The following is a 22003-nucleotide window of genomic DNA, read 5'->3' on the forward strand; positions in this document are numbered from 1 at the left end:
AATTTTAAATATTTGAATCCCTCTAATCTTCTGTAACCCAGAGATCGGATATATTTTGGTATCTGTTATTTGACTTATTTTGGACGCACACTTGGATGCAAAAATATAGCAGCTACCTTTAGAACCGCCCTGTGTTCACACTGTCCACTGGATTCAGAGGGTTTTTTTTGTTTTGTTTTGTGGGGGTTTTTTTAGTGGCAGCCCTTAACAGGAATTTGCACATCCTTACCATTCGTGTTTTGGTTTTACTTTTTTTCATCTAGCACATGTATCTAAGCCTTAAAAATTTTTTTAAATATACATAACTGGTATTTTTTGTAATCATGTTATGTGTTCATGTAGGTAGATCTAGTTAATTCGTTTTGACTATTTCATCATGGTGCATTATATGATAGTCCCAACTTACCCCTCGATAATGTGCAACTTTTGATATTAGAAATCATGATATAGCAGCATCCTTGAACGAGACTTCAGTGTCTACCCCTATTTCTTTTAAAATTTTTTGTTAATCCTCACCTGAGTATATATATATTTTTCCCATTGATTTTTAATTTTTTTTGAAAATGGAAGGGAGGGGGAAAGACAGAGAGAAGGAAACATTGATGTGAGAGATACACATCGATTGGTTGCCTCCTGCACCTATCCCAAAGGAGGGGGAGCAGGGTTGAGCCTGCAACCAAGGTATGTGCCCCTGACCCGAATTAAACCCCAAGACCCTCCAGTCTGCGGGCTGACGCTCTAACCACCGAGCACACTAGCTAGAGCTGCCCCTATTTTCAAGTAGAATTGCTGAGGTGTGGGTTCTATACTTAACTTTGATATAGAAAACTGCTCTCCAAGTGGTGCTACCAACTTAAAACCTGTGAGCAGAGCCAGTTTTCCCACATGTTTCAATACCAACATACCCAGCTTAACCTCTACTGTTCTGGGGGTATGACTGTACCTTGTTCTTAACTCTTCAGTTCCCTTACCTCTAAATGAGGCTAAATATAAAAGTTCTAAAATTGTAATTCATTCAAAACCTGGTTACCAGTTGTTACTAATGGTCATTTGACTTTAAATATCTTTCAGGTTTGTCAGCAGCCCGACTGTGGAACGTGTAAAGCCTGTAAGGACATGGTTAAGTTCGGTGGTAGCGGCCGGAGCAAACAAGCCTGCCTAAAGAGGAGGTAGGCTTGGCGGGTGATGTCTGGTAGCAGAGGACAGTGCCGACTGAGGGCTGTGCGCTGTGTGTGGGTAACTGTTGACATGGGCAGGACAGGCAGCAGTGCTTCATCTCGAATGGTCCCCAGGCCTGTCCTGTTATCGGACCCAAACAGCCCCAGGCAGTTTTACTTATAAAAAGGGCCTTGCTTATACACATGAGTTTGTAGGTGTCCCAACATGGCCATGAAGGAGGCAGATGACGACGAAGAAGAGGACGACGATATCCCAGAGATGCCGTCGCCCAAAAAAATGCACCAGGGGAAGAAAAAGAAACAGAACAAGGACCGGATCTCTTGGGTTGGAGAGGCTGTTAAGGTAATCCTGCAGCAGGTTCTCCGTCTTCTTACGGCCGCCCTCCTGGGAAGCACCTTGTTTCCTGGTGTCTCGTCACCAGGCCTCTTAAGCAGCCTGAATCCTGCTCGCTTGCCTCGTGAGAGAGCAAGGCCGGCTGCAAGGCCATGGTCCAGGCCCGTGGCCACACACAAGAAATGTGTTTTTGTTTGTTTGCCCAAAGGCTTGGTTTCCTTCAAGTTCCAAAATGGGCAATGGACACAGTTTAAGGGTGTCAGGCTGTTTCCCCTTCAAAGTTCGTTTTGAAGAGTTGTCACCATCTCTTGCCTGGGAGTGGGTGTCTTTTGGGCACTAGCAGATCCCTTACTGGTCATTCTGTGGTCATCTCCCCATCTAAGGCTCGGTTCCTTTACCAAAGTTAGAAAGCAAACGTCGTAAGCCAGTGATGGTGAACCTTTTGAGCTCGGCGTGTCAGCATTTTGAAAAACCCTAACTTAACTCTGGTGCCGTGTCACATATAGAAATTTTTTGATATTTGCAACCATAGTAAAACAAAGACTTATATTTTTGATATTTATTTTATATTTTTGATATTTATTTAACAAAGAAAAATCAACCAAAAAAATGAGTTCGCCTGTCACCTGACACGCGTGTCATAGGTTCGCCATTACTGTCCTAAGCACTGCTTTCTCGATGTTCATAAGCAAAAGATACAGTCGGTTCATTCAGCAAGCGTGAGGCCTCCCTCGGCCGGGTGCTGCTTCAGGCCTGGATGTGACTCCGCCCCTGCCCTGTGGTGTTGGTGCTCCAGGGCAGGAGGACAGACTGTGTCCCCTGGGCTGGTAGAGAGGTGGAAGGGGCCTGGGGCCGTGAGGCTTTCCTAAGGATGTGACAGCTGAGCTGAGACCCAGAAGGTGGGAGAGGAACCTTCCCGTGAAGATGTGGGGAAGAACCAGGGCAGAGGCCCTGAGGGGGGATCAGTTCTCCTTGTGGGAGAAGAGGAATGAGGGGGAGAGGAACCAGGGATGGGATGTGCCTTTAAGACCACAGTGAATAGTTGGGACTGGCGCTGTTAACTGGAATGTTGGGCTCTGATTTGCTGCTGACTGGCCAGGGCGGAGCTGATAGTAGACAAACAGTAGGCTTGCTTCCAGCCTAGGGAGGGGGGTGTTCTCTAGGAGCCAGGGCAGTAGCCATGCCTTTTTAACGAAATCATTATGGGTTATGCCTTTATATTAACAAGAACACCAAGCCTAGCTTGGACCTTCAAACCCATCTCCACCTGAAATATGCTCTTTGTTTTCAGACTGATGGCAAGAAGACTTACTATAAGAAGGTGTGCATTGACTCAGAAACTCTGAAAGTGGGGGACTGTGTCTCTGTTATTCCAGATGACTCTTCAAAACCACTGTACTTAGCAAGGTTTGTATATTTCCCTTTGCTTGGCCTCAGCACACACTTTCTCTTGAACATGTAGGAGATGCCTATTTGCAAGAATAGCAACAGCAGGTCTTTGCTCGAGACTGAAACTAAAAAAGTTCCCAAGTGAACTCGAAGCAGATCTGCCGGTGAAGTTAGAACTTTCTTCCCTTCTGCTCTTCTGACACCAGGGTCACGGCGTTGTGGGAGGACAGCAGCCAAGGGCCGATGTTTCATGCCCACTGGTTCTGTGCCGGCACAGACACGGTCCTGGGGGCCACATCGGACCCCCTGGAGCTGTTCCTGGTAGACGAGTGTGAGGACATGCAGCTGTCATACATTCACAGCAAGGTGACCGTCGTCTATAAAGCTCCATCGGAAAACTGGGCCATGGAGGTGAGTGCCTGGCGTCCCTCATGTGCCCTCCCTCGCTGTGGGGTCATGCCTGACACAGCATCCTTGTCCCAAAGGGAGGCATGGATCCCGAGACCCTGATGGAGGAGGACAACGGGAAGACCTATTTCTACCAGCTGTGGTATGATCAAGACTACGCAAGATTTGAGTCCCCTCCAAAAACTGAACCAACTGAGGACAACAAGTACAAGTGAGTGCTGGTCACCTTCTCGGGGAGGACACCATGCTTCTGTGTGAATCCCTGTAGCTGTTCACGTGCTTCCATCTGCTGGGTTTGCTTCCTGGACACTATCTGATTGTTTTCCTCGTTAACCCAAGACCAGCCTGGCTTTGAAAACTTTTTTTTTTAATCCTCACCTGAGGACTTTTTTAAAGTCAATTTTTTTTTTTATTTTTAGAGAAGAAGGGAGGGAGAGAAACATTGATTGGTTACCTCCTATAGGTGCTCTACTGGGAGGTGGAACCCACAACTTAGGTATGTGCCCTGACCGGGAACCTGCAACCGTTTTGGTGTACAGGATGATGCTCCAACCAACTGAGCCACCGGTCAGGGCCCAGCTGGGATTTGTTGCAGTGGCTTTAGGTGTATGGCTGGCCTGGGCATGGAGTTACCGTCATAAGAAGCTCTCTTGTCCAGGAGTAGGCTTTATCTTTTCATTATCCGCCTTTTTGCGTATTCTTCAGTGTCTATACCACAGATTTCATGTGTTTTCTTTTGTTTCTTAGGTATCTTCTAAGTGAGATCTTTGACTTCATTTTATTTTAACTGGTGGGTGACTGCTCTTAGGGAGTCTGCCTTTTAAGTCCTCACCCAAGGATATTTTTTCCATTGATTTCTAGAGAGTGTAAGGGAGGGAGGAGGGGGAGAGAGAGAAACATCGACTTGGAGAGACATATCAATTGGTTACCTCCGGCACACGCCCCCACTGAGACTGGGGAACCTGCAACTGAGGTACGTGCCCTTGACCGGGAATCCAATCATGGCCCTTCAGTCTAAGGTCCAACGCTCTAACCACTGAGAAAAACTGGCCTGGGCCTGATCGCCATTTTATTTATTTTTTTTTAAGTAGGTTTTTTTTATATATATTTTATTGATTTTTTACAGAGAGGAAGGGAGAGAGATAGAGAGTTAGAAACATCGATGAGAGAGAAACATCCATCAGCCGCCTCCTGCACATCCCCCACCGGGAATGTGCCCGCAACCAAGGTACATGCCCTTGACTGGAATCGAACCCGGGACCTTTCAGTCCGCAAGCCGACGCTCCATCCACTGAGCCAAACCGGCTTCGGCCTGATCTCCATTTTAAAGGCAGTCTCCAACTCTCCTTTAAGCAGAAATATTGAACTTCACCAAATACCTCTTCAGCTTTTATTGAGCTAACTAGAGGCCCGATGCACAAAATTCATGCAAAGGGCTCCGCCCCACTGCCATGGTGGCTGCCTCAGCCCCCGCCCACCCGCCATGGCTTCGTCCAGAAGGACATCCAGTCTAATTAGCATATTATTCTGCTATTAGTATAGATAGTGTGAGCCTGCTCTGATATTTTGAGTTCCTAACTGAACCACTCTGTATTCTCGCTTCTGGTTTATTTTTATCATATTCCAAATTCTGTTTGTTAATGTCTTAGGGTTTTAGAGCAAATACTCAAAAGTGGGACAGGCTTGATGTTTTCTTGTGTTGTATATATCCCTGGACTTTGGTCCCAAATAAGTGCTTTCACAGAATGAGCGTAAAGTACAGGAGAACCAGTTCCTTCAGACATCTGCAGGTGTTTTCTCTTGGTCACCAGCAGCTCTGCTGCAGTCATTACCTGCCGTCTCAGGGCCTTTTCCTTTTGTCCTCGGCTCCTTCAGATTCTGCGCCAGCTGTGCCCATCTGGTTGAGATGAAGCAGAAGGAAATTCCCAGGGCCCTGGAGCTGCTCGAGGACCTGGAGGACCGGGTTTTCTACAGCTCAGCCTCCAAGGACGGCATCCAGTACCGAGTAGGCGACGGCGTGTACCTTCTCCCTGAGGCCTTCACGTTCAAGTGAGTGTCCCCTTTGCCAGTTCCGGGCCAGGCTCCCTGGGCCACTACCGAGTTGCTTTGGAATATCCCCACCCTGCACCCCTTGTACCAGCTGTTGTCTGAGCCATTGTCACTGGTCAGTCATGCTGAACTACCCACTTTTTAAGGTTTTATGTTCAGTTATGTGTAATGTTTGCTACTCTGCAGCATTAAGCTGTCCAGTCCTATGAAACGCCCACGGAAGGAGCCTGTGAATGAAGACCTGTATCCAGAACACTACCGGAAATACTCGGACTACATCAAAGGCAGCAACCTGGACGCCCCTGAGCCATACCGAATTGGCCGCATCAGAGAGATCTTCTGTGTCAAGAAGAACAATGGCAAGCCCAATGAGACAGACATCAAGATCAGACTGAACAAGTTCTACAGGTCGGTGGTGTCCTCAACTTCCAGGAGGCAGCAGATTTCCAGAAAGTTCTGACTGAAATGGGTTATAACATAGCACACAGTGATGTTTGAAGAGTTAGGTAGAGCTCTAGCCGGTTTGTCTCGGTTATAGAGTGCTGGCCCTCGGACTAAAGGGTCCCTGGTTCAATTTCAGTCGAGGGCACCAGCAAATACCTCGGTTGCAGGCTCGAGATCCCTGGCCCCAATTGGGGTGCTTGTGAAAGGCAACCAATCAATGTGTCTCTTGCATCAATGTTTCTCTCTCTGTCTCTCCCCCTCCCTTCCACTCTCTAAAACTCAATGGAAAAAATATCCTTGGGTGATATAAAAAAAAGTTATGTAAAGGTAGCTGTTTCTCCAAGTGTTTCTGATGATCTGATGAGTGCTGACAGCGACTCAAATTATATTTCATACCCTTGCTTTTAGACCTTATTTTAAAACTGCTGAGTTCTATCTTCAAAGAAATCCTTAAGCCTCAATTCAGAATGTGACAAAGGCAGAGAGAGAATGTCCTGGGCTCAGCCTGAGGCAGCCCCAGAGAACCTAGGGTCCTGTTTATGACCGTTCCACCCTCTCTCCTGTCCCTCCCAGCTCTATGCTTTTCCAAGGTCTTAGCTGCACTGAGTCTTTTTCTGGGACCCTAGTAATTTGTAGTAATTAGGAGTTAACCTGAAACTAAGCCATACAGATAGAAGCTCTAGACATGCTTCTTAATAGGAGGCAGGCAGCCGCATCCTTGTTTTTTTTTGTTTGTTTTTTAATTTATTTTTAGAGAGGGAGAAACATCGATGTGAAAGCAGAACCTCACACCCCCTACCAGGGATTGAGCCCATAATCCAGGCATGTGCCCTGACTGGGAACCAAACCGGAAAACTTGTTGCACAGGATGATACCCAACCAACTGAGCTGGCCAGGGTGCAGCTAGTCTTGACACAGGGCCATTCTGTTTGGGTTGCAGTGGAGAAACGAAGAACAAGCAAATGACTCAACCAACCGAACTCCCTTAAGGTTTAATGTTGAGTTCTTCATAATGGTTAGCTTCTCCACAGCACCAAGCTGTCCAGTCCTGTGAAATGCCCACGGAAGGCATGTTTGTTGCAAAGAATTCCACTGTTTATATAGTATCTAGTGCCAACTAAGGATAGTTATCAAGCTGACCTGATTGGGGGTCATGGTCTTTACCCATGGATTCTTGGAGCATCCCCAGGAATGTGGTACCATTCAACTCATTGTCAGTTCACAGCAATAGAGAATTGCTGCCCGGCTAGTGTGGCTCACGGGAGGTCGCCAGTTGATTCCCGGTCAGCGCACCTGCCCAGGTTGTGGGCTTGATCCCCAGTAGGGAGTGTGCAGGAGGCAGCTGATCGATGTTTCTCTCTCAACAATGTTTCTCTCCCTTTCCCTTCCTCTCTATGAAATCAATAAAAAAATGTTTTTGATTGAAAGAATTGCTTAACAAAGACTCTTCTGCTCGCAGGCCGGAGAACACCCACAAATCCACTCCAGCAAGTTACCATACAGACATCAACCTGCTTTACTGGAGCGACGAGGAGGCCGTGGTGGACTTCAGTGACGTGCAGGGCCGCTGCACTGTGGAGTACGGGGAGGACCTGCCGGGGTGCTTGCAGGACTTCTCAACCGGCGGCCCCGACCGCTTCTACTTCCTTGAGGTAATGCTCTGGGCTTACGGGAGGGAGGGGTTTGGGGTCAAATTCACTGCCCCTGAGAAAGCAGTTTAATTATACATTCAAGTCTGAAACTTAACTTTTGGCTTTTTGTTTTTCATTGATTTTTTTTTTTAAATAAGCCTTTATTTGAGCTAAATTGACAGCAATTGCTGGGAAGCAAAGATCTCAAATGCTTCTACATTTGGCTTTTTAAAATGTACAATGAACCCTGGCTGGTGTGGTTCAGTTGGTTCGGTGTTGTTCATGCACCCAAAGATCTCTGGTTCGATTCCCAATCAGGGCACATGCCCCATGCCCTGGTTTCAGACTCAATCCCTGTTGGGGGTTGTGCAGGAGCAGCCGATCAATGTTTCACTCTCATTGATTTTTCTCTTTCTCTCCTTCTCTCTAAAAATCAATTTAAGGAAATACAAAAAGTACAATGCTAAGCATAGTATCTGAGTGTCCTAAGCAACTAAAATTTATTTGAAGGCCTCTTCCAGCCTGGCCAGTGCCTTAATGTGAGTTAGGGAAAGGGGCCCTTTCCCCGGGAGACACAGCCCTGCCCCTCAGTCCCTCCAGCTGTGTCTGTGTCCAGGCCAGGACCACACGCCGTGCAGCTGGCCCTTGTTATTGAGAGAAGAGCCAGGAGTTTGTTAACCAAGCTGATCACTTTTAAATTGTCTGAGCCTGGCCTTCCTGTGTTGGCACACTTAAAATGACACGTGTCTGTTTTCCCAGGCTCCAGTGTAGATAGCCTCATTAGACTAGTCTCTTGGTATAACACTTGCTTATTTTTAGAATGAGTAGTCCAGGCACTTATAAAAGCAGGAATCTCAAAGTCAACCACAGAATATTTGTATTAATACAATTTATCTTCATGTAGTAAAATCAAAGTACTCTTATTAGTGGCTAATAGTTTATGGCCACATTCAGGGAGAAATTAAGTAGCTCTTTATCAAACTAACTTGTTAGCGAGGTGACCAATGTGTTTCTCTGCCAGACTATTGTGATTCTTCCCTTCCCAGGCCTATAATGCCAAGAACAAAAGCTTTGAAGATCCTCCCAACCATGCCCGTAGCCCCGGAAACAAAGGGAAAGGGAAGGGAAAAGGTATGTTGTTACTCCATAGGGTTCTTTTCAAGTCCATCTCTTATAACTCGGGATATTTATGGTCAGTATAAAACAGCCTCTGGTGTTACCTCATTCTGTATTAACAGCTCAGTGAGGCCGTCTCTGAAACAATAAGGTATTTGTGGTCTATCTCCTCCAGGGAAAGGCAGGCCAAAATCTCAGACAAGTGAGCCAAAGGAACCCAAGATGGACATTCAGCTGCCAAAACTGCGGACCCTGGATGTGTTTTCTGGCTGTGGGGGGTTATCGGAAGGATTCCACCAAGCAGGTAAAGGCCACGAGGTCTTTCTCTGTGCAGCTAGTACAACCAGACTGGGCACATTCTGCCTGGAAGAGCTTTCTGGCTCTGGTCACCTTTCTGACTCAGAAGTCTCATTCCAGGGAGGTCAGAGCCCATCTTTGTCCCTTTATCTGCCAGGCATCTCACAAACACTGTGGGCCATTGAAATGTGGGACCCTGCGGCCCAGGCGTTCCGGCTGAACAACCCCGGGTCCACAGTGTTCACGGAGGACTGCAATGTCCTGCTGAAGCTGGTCATGGCTGGAGAGGTGACCAACTCCCTTGGCCAGAAGCTGCCTCAGAAGGGAGACGTGGAGATGCTGTGCGGCGGGCCACCCTGCCAAGGCTTCAGTGGCATGAACCGCTTCAACTCTCGTACCTACTCCAAGTTCAAGAACTCTCTGGTGGTCTCTTTCCTCAGGTAAACGGAGCAGATTCTGTTCAGTGTTGCACACGGGTAACTAGACAGCCAACCCTGGGGCTGGACGCTGATGTGCCCGCTGACCAGTAACTGCTGGCGCCTTTGCAGCGGCTGAAGGCCATGTGCCGAGGTGAAGCATTCCGCTGGTCAGAGACCTTAAGAGTTGGGGGTCCCGTTTCTTGACGGCCAAACATTGACCTTTTGGGAATGGCTTTTGGTAGAGCGGTTCCTTTTTTATCTCCATCCACATGGTGACTGGTGGTCTCGCCTGCCTTCTACAGCTACTGTGACTACTACCGGCCGCGGTACTTCCTCCTGGAGAACGTCAGGAACTTCGTGTCCTTCAAGCGCTCCATGGTCCTAAAGCTCACCCTCCGCTGCCTGGTCCGCATGGGCTATCAGTGCACCTTCGGCGTGTTGCAGGTGGGCTCCCAGGGAACGGGCAGAGATGGGAGGGTGAAGGTGGGTGGGAGGAGGGTCAGCAGTCCCTGGACTGCAGCCAACTGTCTCCAACTGAAAATAGCCTCAAAGGGTCAGGCCTGGGAGGGCAGCCTGCTGGCTGGCAAGGACAGGGCGATGGCTGTGAGGCCGCACCCACCCCTGTGAGCCCACAGCATTCAGGTCTGAAAGCTCAGAGCCAGTGTCCCAGCAGGCCCACCCCTTCGGGTCTTGGTAGAGCTGCATCCTCCTGTGTAACTGAGCAGGGACTGCATGCAAGGGAGCTCTTGGCTGCTTTGTTTCCAGCCCTTTTTCCCGAATAGGGCACGTGGTGGACGAGTCTGATACTCGGGCAGCAGCTCGATCTCCACAGAAGGGTGGGTGAGGCCAGGTTGGCAGAACCACACATAGACCAAGCTGTTACAGGGTAAAAACGAGTGTTTCCTTTGGGTGAGCACATGTCCATACAAACACCTAGAGAGAGTAAAAGGTCGCACTCCCGGTGGCTACCAGGGGCAGGGGTAAAGATTTGGGATGACCCGTAAGGAGTAGGCCTTATCTGAAAGCAGCCACTATATCCATTCAGTCATTGTTGGCTTAACTAACAGAGATGGCTATTGAGAAGGGCGAGAAGGTTGGCTGGGGAGCCATGAGTGAGGGAGTGCCAGGGCCGCACAGCTCTCCCTAGTTCAGCCTCGGGGGGCTCCAGGCTCACGGTCAAGCCTGCTTGGCAGCCGTGTTCTCTGTCCCTGTATCCATGGCTGGCTGGGCTCTGCAGCCTCTTCTCCACAAGTGCTGACACCATGGGGCTCCTTCCGGTGCTCTGTAAGGAGCTGGCGGGTCCCCAGCGGGTTCACTTCCATCTTCTCCAATGGTCACCACATGGACTCGGGTTCTCTCATCTAAGTCTCACTTTTTTTTTCCCCCCAAAATTGATTTTAGGGAGAGAGAAACATTGGTCTGTTGTTCCACTTATTTATGCATTCGTTGGTTGATTCTCTTATGTGCCCTGATGGGGATCGAACCCACAACCTTGGTGTATCGGGATGACGCTCTAACCAACAACTACCGAGCAGGGCTGGTCTCACTTGTCGGGAGTAAACTTGCTGGATTAATTGGGGGTTTTCCGGGTGAGATGTGCAGCAGCCAGCCACTCCAGGAAGTAGGGCGTCACTGACCCCAGACCTTGGTTCAGCCAGTTGGAGATGCCAGTTGACCCTGTGTGTGTGGCTCTCCTGTGCACAGGCTGGTCAGTACGGCGTGGCCCAGACACGGAGGCGAGCCATTATCCTGGCTGCGGCCCCTGGGGAGAAGCTCCCCCTATTCCCAGAGCCGCTGCACGTGTTCGCACCCCGGGCCTGCCAGCTGAGCGTCGTGGTGGACGACAAGAAGTTTGTCAGCAACGTAACTAGGTAGGAACCCCGCTCACCCTGCTGTGTCAGTGTTTGTGGGCATTACCCGGAAAAGTTTGGCATCGGCACTCTGCCACTTCCAGTCTCAGGTTCTGGCCGAGTAAGCACCACATGCAGAGCAGTGGCTAGATGCCTGGCTGTAGTCATTAGCAGAACCCCAGTGTAGCCTGTCTCCTTCCCAGACAGTCTAAGAAGAAGCTGTTTGTGTGACCTCAGGCAGCCCTTTGACCTCTGAGCTGGATTGTCCTTGCTAGAGAGGGCAGTGCCAGCAGTCAGGAGATGGCAACTGTGATTCGATGGACAGCGGCAGTATGTGTCCCGCTCTGTTGCAGGCTGAGCTCATGTCCGTTCCGAACCATCACCGTGCGGGACACAATGTCTGACCTTCCTGAGATCCGGAATGGGGCTTCAGCGCTGGAGATCTCGTACAACGGGGAGCCCCAGTCCTGGTTCCAGAGGCAGCTCCGGGGCTCGCAGTACCAGCCTATCCTCAGGGACCACATCTGTAAGGTAACATTGCCCCACAGAGGGCCCTCCTTCCAGCTGCCTCACAGGGACAGACCTGTGGGGAGCCCAGCCAAGTTTTGGGGTGGGAAGCAGGGTCTGATCCCAGCCCCTCCAGCTTCTCTGCTCCTGGCTCCTAACCCAAATCACCGTCATCTTTAGAGAGGAATGGAGAGAGAGAGAGAGATATCAATGATGAGAGTTATTGATCGCCTGCCTCCTGCACGCCCCACACTGGGGACTGAGCCCACAACCTAGGCATGTGCCCTGACCTGGAATCAAATCATATTCATAGGTCAGTGCTCAACCACAGAGCCACACAGGCCAAGCCCAAATCACCACCATTTTGCCCCCAGCCTCACTTCGTTGTGCTTTTCTTCTTGCCCCCATCCCCTATGCCCCTGCAGCAGCAAATATATATAAAAGGCTAATATGCAAAGTGTCCCCTCGGGAGATTGCTCACTATGATGTGCACTGACCACCAGGGGGCGGTGCAAAACATGGCAGGTGACCAGCGGGGGGGGGGGGGGGGGCAGGAAGTAGTACTGAGGGAGTGAGAGAAGGAGGAGGGGTGGGGGGCTGGTGGGTCCTAATTGCTGGCCAGGCCTAGGGACCCTACCTGTGCACGAATTTCGTGCACCGGGCCTCTAGTGTAATCATATAAAGCATCAATCAGAGCTCTTGCTCTTCCTGGAATAGGCCCGGAATGTCACTGCCCTCCTCTGACTGACCTCTCTCGCCATTCCTGTTCTCTGCATGTTGTCCCAAATACGCCAAACCTGGCCTTTTGTGCCCCCAGCTGCTGGCTCCTAATACTGCAGGGCTCAGCTCAGGCCCCCTCCCCCCACTTGCCCTAAGCTATCCCTGACCTGTTCCCCCCATGCATCCCTGCTCTGTCTCCTGGCACATGTGTAATCCCTAAGCTGTTCATTCAGGTAACTGTCTGCCCAAATGGGATGTAAGCTCCTTGGGGGTTCCTGGTTGTGGTGGTGTTCCCAGTGCCTAGAGCAGTGGTGCCCAGGCCACTGCAGATGCTCCCTGAGCTGGGTGACAGCTGGGCCTTGCCACACTTTTAGGACATGAGCGCGTTGGTGGCCGCCCGCATGCGGCATGTCCCTCTGGCTCCGGGCTCAGACTGGCGTGACCTGCCTAACATTGAGGTGCGGCTCTCAGATGGCACCATGACCAGGAAGCTGCGGTACACCTACCACGACCGGAAGAATGGCCGCAGCAGCACTGGGGCCCTCCGAGGGGTCTGCTCCTGTGCGAGCGGTGAGACCCCTGTGTGTGCCCCGGATGTGGCTTCCCTCCGTGTACCGTGAAGCCCAGCCCCTTCAGGTCCTGATGCCCACAGCAGTCAGCCAGCTCGGGTGAAGGAGCACTGTCATCTGGGGTCTCCCCGAGGAGATCCTGGTGCTGCTGCTCACTAACCCAGTGCCCTGGGTAGGGCAAGCCTGGGATCCGCATTGTGAAAGCTGTGCCCAGGAACAGGGACTGTTGCTGCTCTGTCCCCGGGTGGACTGAATGCTGTAGGCACTTCCCGGGCCTCCTCTTGTTCTGGAACCTCAGCCTCATTGCAGCCCTCTCTTCCAACAGGCAAAGCCTGCGACTCCACGGCCAGACAATTCAACACCCTCATCCCCTGGTGCCTGCCTCACACCGGGAACAGGCACAACCACTGGGCTGGCCTCTACGGGCGGCTCGAGTGGGATGGCTTCTTCAGCACAACTGTCACCAACCCCGAGCCCATGGGCAAGCAGGTAGGATGGAGGACCCGGGTCAGGCAGGGGCTGAGGTGGGAGTGGCCTGTCAGGAGTCAGCACTCCTCACCTCCTGCCTTGGTGCCGAGGGGACGGGCTCACCGGCTGAGGCCGAAAGCTGGACTTCTCCATGGCGTAGTTCCCCACCCTGCCCACAATGGCCGGCCTTGTGCCCCGGCCCCACCGTGCCTCTCGCCCCCAGGGCCGTGTGCTTCACCCTGAACAGCACCGTGTTGTGAGCGTGCGGGAGTGTGCTCGCTCCCAGGGCTTCCCGGACACCTACAGGCTGTTTGGCAATATCCTGGACAAGCACCGGCAGGTCAGTGGAGTGGCCTTGAGCAGGGCAGACAGGAAGGAGGCCCTCTTGCCTGCCCCTGCCGGGTGCCCCCCCCCCCCCGCCCCCGCACAGGGTAGAGAGCGGTTCAGCAGAGGGCACAGCTCACACGGGGGTGCTGTTTGGCCTCAGTAGTCCCAGCAGGGGCACGACCAGACAGAGGGTCCCTGTCTCTGGGCCCAGTGCTCAAGGGCTAAGCATGTTGGTTGCTGCTCTGAGGCAGATTTACCTCAAAAGGAAAGTTTCACTACAGTGAACTTCAGAGACAGCACAGACTAAATGTCTGGTGGTGAAAAGTCACCGTTGCTAAGGGTTAAGATGGACCAACAGTTCCTCACTGATTCTTAGGGTGTTGTTAGGTTGGCTTTTTTTTTTTTAAATCCTTACCCCAGGATATATTTTTTCCCATTGATTTTTAGAGAATGGAAGGGAGAGGGGAGACATCCACACCAATGTGAGAGAGACACATTACACTGATTGGTTGCCTCCGGCACGTACCCTGACGGGCCAGGGAATCAAACCTGCAACCCAGGTACATTCCGTTCCCCTGACTGGGAATTGAACCCGTGACCCTTCGGTGCACGGTCCAATGTTCCAACCACTAAGCAACACTGGCCAGGTCAGGTTGGCTTCTTAATTGAATGTATTTCCGTCCAAGTAATGCACACACATGGCTTAACGAGCTAAGAGTGCCTGGGGGTTATAGTGGGAAACCCATTTCACTCCTTAACCCCAGTCCTGTTCTCTGAAAGCAGCTACTCAGCTAAAGTGAAGCAAGGTGGCTTCCACATCTGGATCTTTGCCCTTTAATGGCCCCCTTCTCTGTGGGTGGTTCTAGACAGGTTGGTGTTGGGGGTGGGAGGATGAGCTGATTGGCAGGGCCGAGGGGTTATCGTGGTGGAAGGGCTTTGGGGACCCTGTGAGCATGAGGCCAGGGGCCCAGTGTCCTCATCACGGTGCTGAGTGGAGGCTGGCGCTGACCCTAGCTGTGCCAAACTCGGCATTGGCCTCCTTCCCTCCTGCAGGTGGGTAACGCCGTGCCGCCACCCCTGGCCAAAGCCATTGGCTTGGAGATCAAGCGCTGTATGTTGGCCAAGGCTCAAGAGAGTGCCTCAGGTATGGTGAGGTGGGTGGGCTGAGGCAGGCAGGGTATAACTCTAGGCCAGTGATGGCGAGCCTTTTGAGCTCGGCGTGTCAGCATTTTGAAAAACCCTAACTTAACCATGGTGCCGTGTCACATAATAGAAATTTTTTGATATTCGCAACCATAGTAAAACAAAGATTTATATTTTTGATATTTATTTTATATATTTAAATGCCATTTAACAAAGAAAAATCAACCAAAAAAATGAGTTCGCGTGTCACCTCTGACGCGCGTGTCACAGGTTCGCCATCACTGCTAGGCTCTGGAGCTCGGGCGAGTCGCACACGCTCCCTAGTGGCCTCATTTCTCCCTGGGCTGCCATGAGATGGAATGAGTCACACATGTTAAGTGCTCAGAACAGACCTGGCACATAGTGAGCGGTGGGTCTGGGGCACTTTCCCCTGTCCTGCGGGTGGGCCTCAGCCTCTGATGCAGGCAGTCTGGAGACCTTAGGGAGCTCCTTTGAGCCATTCAGAATGTTCATTCAGAGCTGCTACGGGTTCATTTACAGTCGGCCCCTAACACCGACGCCTGTGCATTAAGGTAGCTCCTGACTTAATGTGTTTGTGATGCTCCCTGTTGTAGTTTGATGTATATGTTCCCTGTGGTGACTTTCCTTTTCTTTCTCGTTAGTTAAAATCGAGGAGAAAACTATCGAGGAGGAAACTGCCAAGGAGGAGAAAACTGCCCAGGATTAGTTTCACCCTCCTGCGCCCTTGTTTCTGGCACCAGGGATCCCCAATGTGCACTGATGTTGTGTTTTTAACATGTTGAAATCTGTCAGTTCAAATGTGTTGTACACGGTGTTTGTGGCCTTGGCTGACATGAAGCTGTCTGTAAGGTGTGCTTACCAACTAATGACTTAGTGACCGAATTGTGCAGTACTTTGTGCATTCTGAATTTTAAAAGTTTTTTATTATGCATTATATCAAATTTACCACTGTATGAGTGGAAATTAAGACTTTATGTAGTTTTTATATGTTGTAATATTTCTTCAAATAAATCGCTCCTATAAATCATCTGGGGTGGTGACTCATTATTTACAAGGAGCTTCTGGCTGTGTCTCAGCTGAGGCTGAATGAGAAGGGGTTCCTTAGTGCTGAAGGGGGTCCCACAGAGGCGTTTGTATGACATTAGATCACTTCATGTGTCCCGTGTATGTGTGTGAGGGGCGGGGGTCAGCTTGTGGGACTTAGTTTTGGCCAGTGAGCTGCAAGTGGAACTCGCTGGTGTAGCTCCCAGGGAGGCCTTTGAAAGGAATAGTCTTGGTTGGCCTAACCCATGGCCTTGCAGGCCTTTGGAGTGGCCGTGACCCCTGGCAGCCCCTGGCAGTGCAGCTGCCTTCTTGTGACCATGGGAACAGAAGCCCCTGGCGTGGGTGGTGGAGCAAGGAGAGAGGAGCCCTGGCTGCCACCCCCAGTGGTTAGAGTGTTAGCCCACACACGGAAGGATCATGGGTTTGATTCCCAGTCAAGGGCACGTACCTGGGTTGCAGGTTTGATCCCTGCCCCAGTTGGGGTATGTGTGTGGGAGTCAACCAACCAATGCGTGTCTCTCACCTCAATGTTTCTCCCCCTCCCTCCCAATCGCTGTAAAAAAACAATGGAAAAAATATCCTCAGGTGAGGATTAACAAAAAAGTTAGTTGGAGCCCTGGCCTGCCACCCCAGACAAGCCCCTTATTTGCTTAAGAACCTGGAGGTGGGCCCTGACCTGTTTGGCTCAGTGGATAGAGCGTCGGCCTGCGGACTGCAGGGTCCCAGGTTCGATTCCAGTCAAGGGCATGTACCTTGGTCGCGGGCACATCCCCAGTAGTGGGTGTGCAGGAGGCAGCGGATCGATGTTTCTAACTATCCCTCTCCCTTCCTTTCCGTAAAAATTCAATAAAATATATTTTTTAAAAAAAGAAGAACCTGGAGGTGGGCTTTCTGGGCCTCCAGCCTAACTCAGTCCTAAAGTCTAAGGTGAACAAAACTTCTCCTTGATTTGTCTTTGGGGAAGGACTTGCTATAAGACGCCAGCAAAGCAGAAGCAGACGAAGCGTCCATCACCAGCCCCGTGACCCGAGGGCCCCCAGGAGGAGGGTAAGTGGCACCTGCTGCTCGACCTGCACGTGCACTTTCACACCTGGTGTCCTCGGAGCCCTTCGCCTGTAACGCCCACTAGGAGCCCCAGGTCTTTTAGACTAAAGGACTAAATGTCATGCAAGTGCAAAACTCACTAAGTTCCTTCTAGTAAGTAGTTGGGTGTTGGCCTGCCCTGCCCTTGACCCCTTAGTCCTTGTCGGGAGGAGAGAACGTCTCCTTAGTGTTTTTTAAGGAGTGACCACACTTCATGTGTCTAGTGGCCACGACCCGTTCCTCCTCTGAGGTGACGCGGACTTTGCCTCTGGGAGCTGTTCTGGCATTGGATTTTTTACCTCCGCTTGTGTTGCTTTCATCTTGAGTCATATCTTTGCCATATTGACTCTATTTTTTAGGGATTAGATTTATATTTCTCTGCTTGTTTAGAAAGGCCTTCCCTGCCCCCAGGGCGGGGAGGGCAAGGGGGGGATAAGGGCACATACGTAATACCTTAATAAAAAATAAAAATAAAAATAAAAAGCAATGGAAAAAATATCCTCGGGTCAGGATTAACAACAACAACAACAAAAGTATTTCATACAGAAAAAGACAAAAAGAGGAAGTAAAGATGAGGCCAAATGGAAACACCCAGAAGCACCCGTGTTTAGTGGCTAATCTTATCTGGGCAGCGCAGTTTCTCTCCAGGGTTGGTACTTGTATGGAAGCAACATCTAGCCAATTTTTTATTCATGATGGTTGCATAGTCTTTGTTTTCCAGTCTTTTTAAAAATATATTTTTTATTTATTTCTTTAATATATTTATTGATTTTTTTTACAGAGAGGAGGGGAGAGGGATAGAGAGTTAGAAACATTGATCAGCTGCCTCCAGCACACTCCCCACTGGGGATGTGCCTGCAACCAAGGCACCTGCCCCTGACCAGAATCAAACCTGGGACCCTTCAGCCTGCAGGCGGATGCTCTATCCACTGAGCCAAACTGATTCAGGCAAAATATATATTTTTATTGATTTCAGAGAGGAAGAGAAAGGGAGAGAGATATAGAAACATCAATGAAGAGAGAGAATCATTGATCAGCTGCCTCCTGCTCCATGGTTGAGCATCAACCTAGGAACCAAGAGGTCACCAATTCAATTCCAGGTCAGGGCACATGCCCAGGTTACAGGTTCTTTTGATGTTTCTATCTCTCTATCCCTCCCCTTCCTCTCTCTCCTCTAAAATTAATAAAAAAATAAAAAATACATGCATATGTTACATCTCACATGTATTACATAAGTACACACTACATATTAATATCTAATGTATATAAAGTAAATGATTTCATATTTATGTATCTATTCATATTTAAATCAAAATAATACATACACATGGTAAAAAATTTAAATGTAACAGAAAAGGCTAAAAAAGAAGCTTTTCTCCCCTGATGCCTTCCTCTCAAAGCATCCCTCAGGAACAATTTGATATTTCTTTTCTGATATGCATACATCTACATATCTATGTGCTATTAAAAATGTACACAAGTTGGTTCCCATAATATATGCCATTTTACATCTTGCTTCCTCCTCTTACCTTGGCTTTTTTTAACATGAGCACAAATGGATTTACTTCATCTCATTGATTATGGCAGAGTATATTTTCATCTGTTTAAGCAGCCCCTATGAATGGAGACCTGGGCGTTCCTGGGTTTTGTTATCATGAACAATACTGCGTGGATATCGTATTCTCACATCTTTGCAAACATTTACAAGTTTTCATCACAGGTTGAATTACTACCTGGCTCCAAGGAAAAGACATCTGTGCAGTTCAAGTTTTAGTAGATGTCAAATTTCAATCCAAAAAGTTTGCCTAATTTCATGCACTGACAATGTGTGTGAATGCTTCTCTACATCTTTGCTACTATTGGGTAACATCACATTTTAAAAGTTTTGCCCATTGTTATGTTGTTTGGATTTTGCATTTCTTGGAGTAAGTTTGAACAAGTGCACACATGTGCATTGGTTCTTTGTACAAACTTTATATTTTCATCCTTATTTCCAGACCACCCTCTTTCTTTCACTAATTTCCCCAGTCTCCTTCAGGTCTCTTGCTAATTTATCCTTTCCACTCTATACTCTTCAAGCTTCCAGAACAATCTTTCTCACAAGAACATCTGTTCACACTGGGTTACCACTCAAAATATGTCAGTGACTTCACTCACACCCACAGCCTATAGGGTAAAGAGCCTACATTCTTTAGTGTGGTTTAAAAATCCTTTATAGTATGGTTCCCACCCCGCCCCAAATGCCCATTAATTGAGCAAGTACCCTGTGGGTGCTGGGGACCCAGAGGTGAACAAAGCAGGCAAATGTTTGCTTTCTGCAGCAGACGTTCTAGAACAGTGTTTCTCAAACTTTTTTTCATTATTGCCCTTCTAAAGGGAAAAATGGAATTATCTCGAAATTTAAATCAATTTCAATCCAATTACATTCAATTTCTCTCTAATTATGGAAATTAAATACTTATTTGGATGGGTTGGCTTTTTAAAAGTTTTTTTGGGGGTGGGTTGGCTTTAGAAGGCCACAAGCCATTGTAGTATTTGAGGGGTTTTTTGCCCCCCAAGAATTAATTTTGGCCCCCGTGGGCCAAATTGAGAATGTATGTCCTGCCCGGCCAGCATGGCTCAGTGGTTGAGCGTCAACCTATGAACCAGGAAGCCAGGGTTCAATTCCTGTTTAGGGCACATGCCTGGGTTATGGGCTTGATCCCCAGTGTGGGGCATGCAGGAGGCGGCCAACCAATGATTCTCTCTCATCATTGATGTTTCTATCTCCCACTCCCTCTCCCTTCCTCTCTCAAATAAATAAAAACATATTTTTTTTTAAAAAGAATGTATGCCCTAAAGGGAAAGCTGAACAATAAACAAATAAATGGAAAAGATGACATCAGAGAGCCAAGAATGTTGCAAAGGAAAGAAGGGAGAGTGGTTGAGGGGGCCACTTGACATCTGGCTCCTCTGAACCAGAGAAGTTCTCTCCAAACAAGGAAGACTAGCTTTAGTTTTCTTCAGCTGCAAAATGGAAGTGATTCATTAAGCGCAGTCTGTGCTAAATGAATGAGCTTTATTGGTAGTATTATTTATTTTATTATTTTTATTGAGGTATAATTGACAGCTAAAAATTTAAAATAATTTTTTTATTTTTAAATTGCAGTTGACACACAACATTACATTAGTTTCATGTGTATAACATAGGGATTAGATGTTTATGTAACTCACAACGTGATCCCCCTGATAAATGTAGTACCCATCTGACCCCAGGCAGTCATTACAATATTATTGACTATATTCCCTGTTCTTTACATCTCTGTGACTGTTTTTATAACTGGCAATTTGCACAACTTAATCCCTTGGCCCTTTTCACACATCCCCACAATCCCCTCCCATCTGATAACCAATAGTCTGTTCTCTGTATCTATGAGTTTGTTTCTGTTTTGTTTGTTCATTTGTTTTGTTTTCCAGGTTCCACACATAAGTGAAATCATGTGGTATTTGTCTTTGTCTGACTTATTTCACTTAGCATAATACCCTCTAGGTTCATTTATGGTGTTGCAAATAGCTAGATTTAATTCTTTTTTATGGTGGAGTAATATTCTATTGTATATATGTACCACCTCTTCTCTATCTGTTCTTCTATTGATGGACATTTAGGTTGCTTTGGTATCTGGCCATTGTAAATAATGCTGCAGTGGATATGGGGGTGCATGTCTTTTTTAAAAATCTTTATTGATGAAAGTATTACATATGCCCCCTTTTTTCCCCATTGACCTCTTCTAGCCTGCCCCCAGCCCCCACCCAGGCCTTCACCGCCCTATTGTCTATGTCCATGGCTTATGAATACAAGTTCTTTGGTTGATCTCTTCCCACCCAAGCATGTCTTTTTGAATTAGTGTTTTGGGTTTCTTCGGATAAATACTCAGAAGTGAACTTGTTGGGTCCCTTTTTTCTCTTGTTATAGCCTTTGTTTTAAAGCCTAGTCTGGCCCTGGCCAGTGTTGCCAAGTGGTTAGAGCATTTGCCCACACTGAAGGGTCATGGGTTCAATTCCTGGTTGGGGTGAGTGAGGGAGGCAACCAATTTCTCTCCCTCTTCTCTCTCTCTCTCTCTCTCTCTCTCTCTCTCTCTCTCCTCCTCCTCCTCCTCCTCCTTCTCTCCCTCCCTCCCACTCTCTCTCTCAAAAAAAAAATCAGTGGAAAATTCACCACCCTCGATTGAGATTACAAAAAGAAAACCTATTTTGTGGTATAAGTCTTGCTACCCCAGCTCTTCTTTTGTTTCCATTTGCATGAAATATCTTTTTCCATCCTTTACTTTCAGTCTCTGTGTCTTGCAATCTGAAGCAGGTCTCTCGTAGGCGGCATATGTAAGGGTCTTGTTTTCTTACCCACTCAGCTACCCTATGTCTTTTGATTGGATCACTTAATTCTTTTGCCCTTAAAGTAGTTTTCTATAGGTATGTTGTTATTGCCATTCTATTATTCATATTTTTGTATTTTTTCCTTCGTGTTCCTGAAGAAGTCCCTTTAACATTTCTTGTAATACTGGTTTGGTGGTGATAAATCCCTTTGGTTCTTTTTCTTTTTTACTTTTTTTCTTGTGTATTTTCCTTTAGTCCTTTTCTTGTCTGGGATTTAAAAATTTTTTTTAAAGGTAATGGGTTAAGCCCTGAGATAAGCGTCTGCTTCTACCTGCTTGGGTACCAGCGCCCAGCCGCTCGCACAGCGGGCATCCCTGACTGCAGGGGGCGCTGTGGGCGCTGCGGCGGGCTGGTGTAGGCCACGCACCGGAAGTCTTATTCCCCCGCACTTCCGGTCTCTGGCCCAGGCCTGAGCTGCGTGGAGGAGTTCTGCAATGCCGGCCGGAGACTTTGAGTGAGTTGAGGGCCGGGGAGAGGGGCCGGGAGGCGACTTGGGGGAGCCCTGGAGGGTGTTTGGGGCCTGGGCGAGCTGAGGCGGCGGGAGCCAGGCCTCGCTGACTCTGCAAACTTGTCCCCGCAGTACGAAGCCCAGCTGG

The 22003-nt window shown here is 48.7% G+C and overlaps 1 protein-coding gene across 9 annotated transcripts in view; it reads left to right on the forward strand.

Moving 5' to 3' along the window:
* The window catches only part of DNMT1 (DNA methyltransferase 1), a 39901-nt gene extending 24004 nt beyond the window's left edge, over window positions 1–15897 (forward strand). For 8 of the 9 annotated variants that reach the window (XM_006104062.3, XM_014446440.2, XM_006104063.3 and 5 more), the window contains 19 exons: window positions 1072–1169; window positions 1374–1521; window positions 2804–2919; window positions 3108–3312; window positions 3387–3520; window positions 5185–5358; window positions 5545–5766; window positions 7262–7454; window positions 8480–8564; window positions 8725–8853; window positions 9004–9286; window positions 9568–9709; window positions 10970–11136; window positions 11469–11646; window positions 12717–12912; window positions 13237–13400; window positions 13603–13719; window positions 14760–14850; window positions 15512–15897. In XM_006104062.3, the coding sequence (XP_006104124.2) occupies window positions 1072–1169; window positions 1374–1521; window positions 2804–2919; window positions 3108–3312; window positions 3387–3520; window positions 5185–5358; window positions 5545–5766; window positions 7262–7454; window positions 8480–8564; window positions 8725–8853; window positions 9004–9286; window positions 9568–9709; window positions 10970–11136; window positions 11469–11646; window positions 12717–12912; window positions 13237–13400; window positions 13603–13719; window positions 14760–14850; window positions 15512–15576 (2907 nt within the window). In that variant the 3' untranslated portion in view covers window positions 15577–15897. The remainder of the gene's footprint in view (window positions 1–1071; window positions 1170–1373; window positions 1522–2803; window positions 2920–3107; window positions 3313–3386; window positions 3521–5184; window positions 5359–5544; window positions 5767–7261; window positions 7455–8479; window positions 8565–8724; window positions 8854–9003; window positions 9287–9567; window positions 9710–10969; window positions 11137–11468; window positions 11647–12716; window positions 12913–13236; window positions 13401–13602; window positions 13720–14759; window positions 14851–15511) is intronic. The other variant, XM_023745360.1, reaches the window with a different exon arrangement.
* The last annotated feature ends 6106 nt before the right edge of the window (window positions 15898–22003 follow it).

Source organism: Myotis lucifugus, unplaced genomic scaffold (assembly GCF_000147115.1).
Source record: "Myotis lucifugus unplaced genomic scaffold, Myoluc2.0 scaffold_539, whole genome shotgun sequence".
NCBI classification, from domain to species: domain Eukaryota; kingdom Metazoa; phylum Chordata; class Mammalia; order Chiroptera; family Vespertilionidae; genus Myotis; species Myotis lucifugus.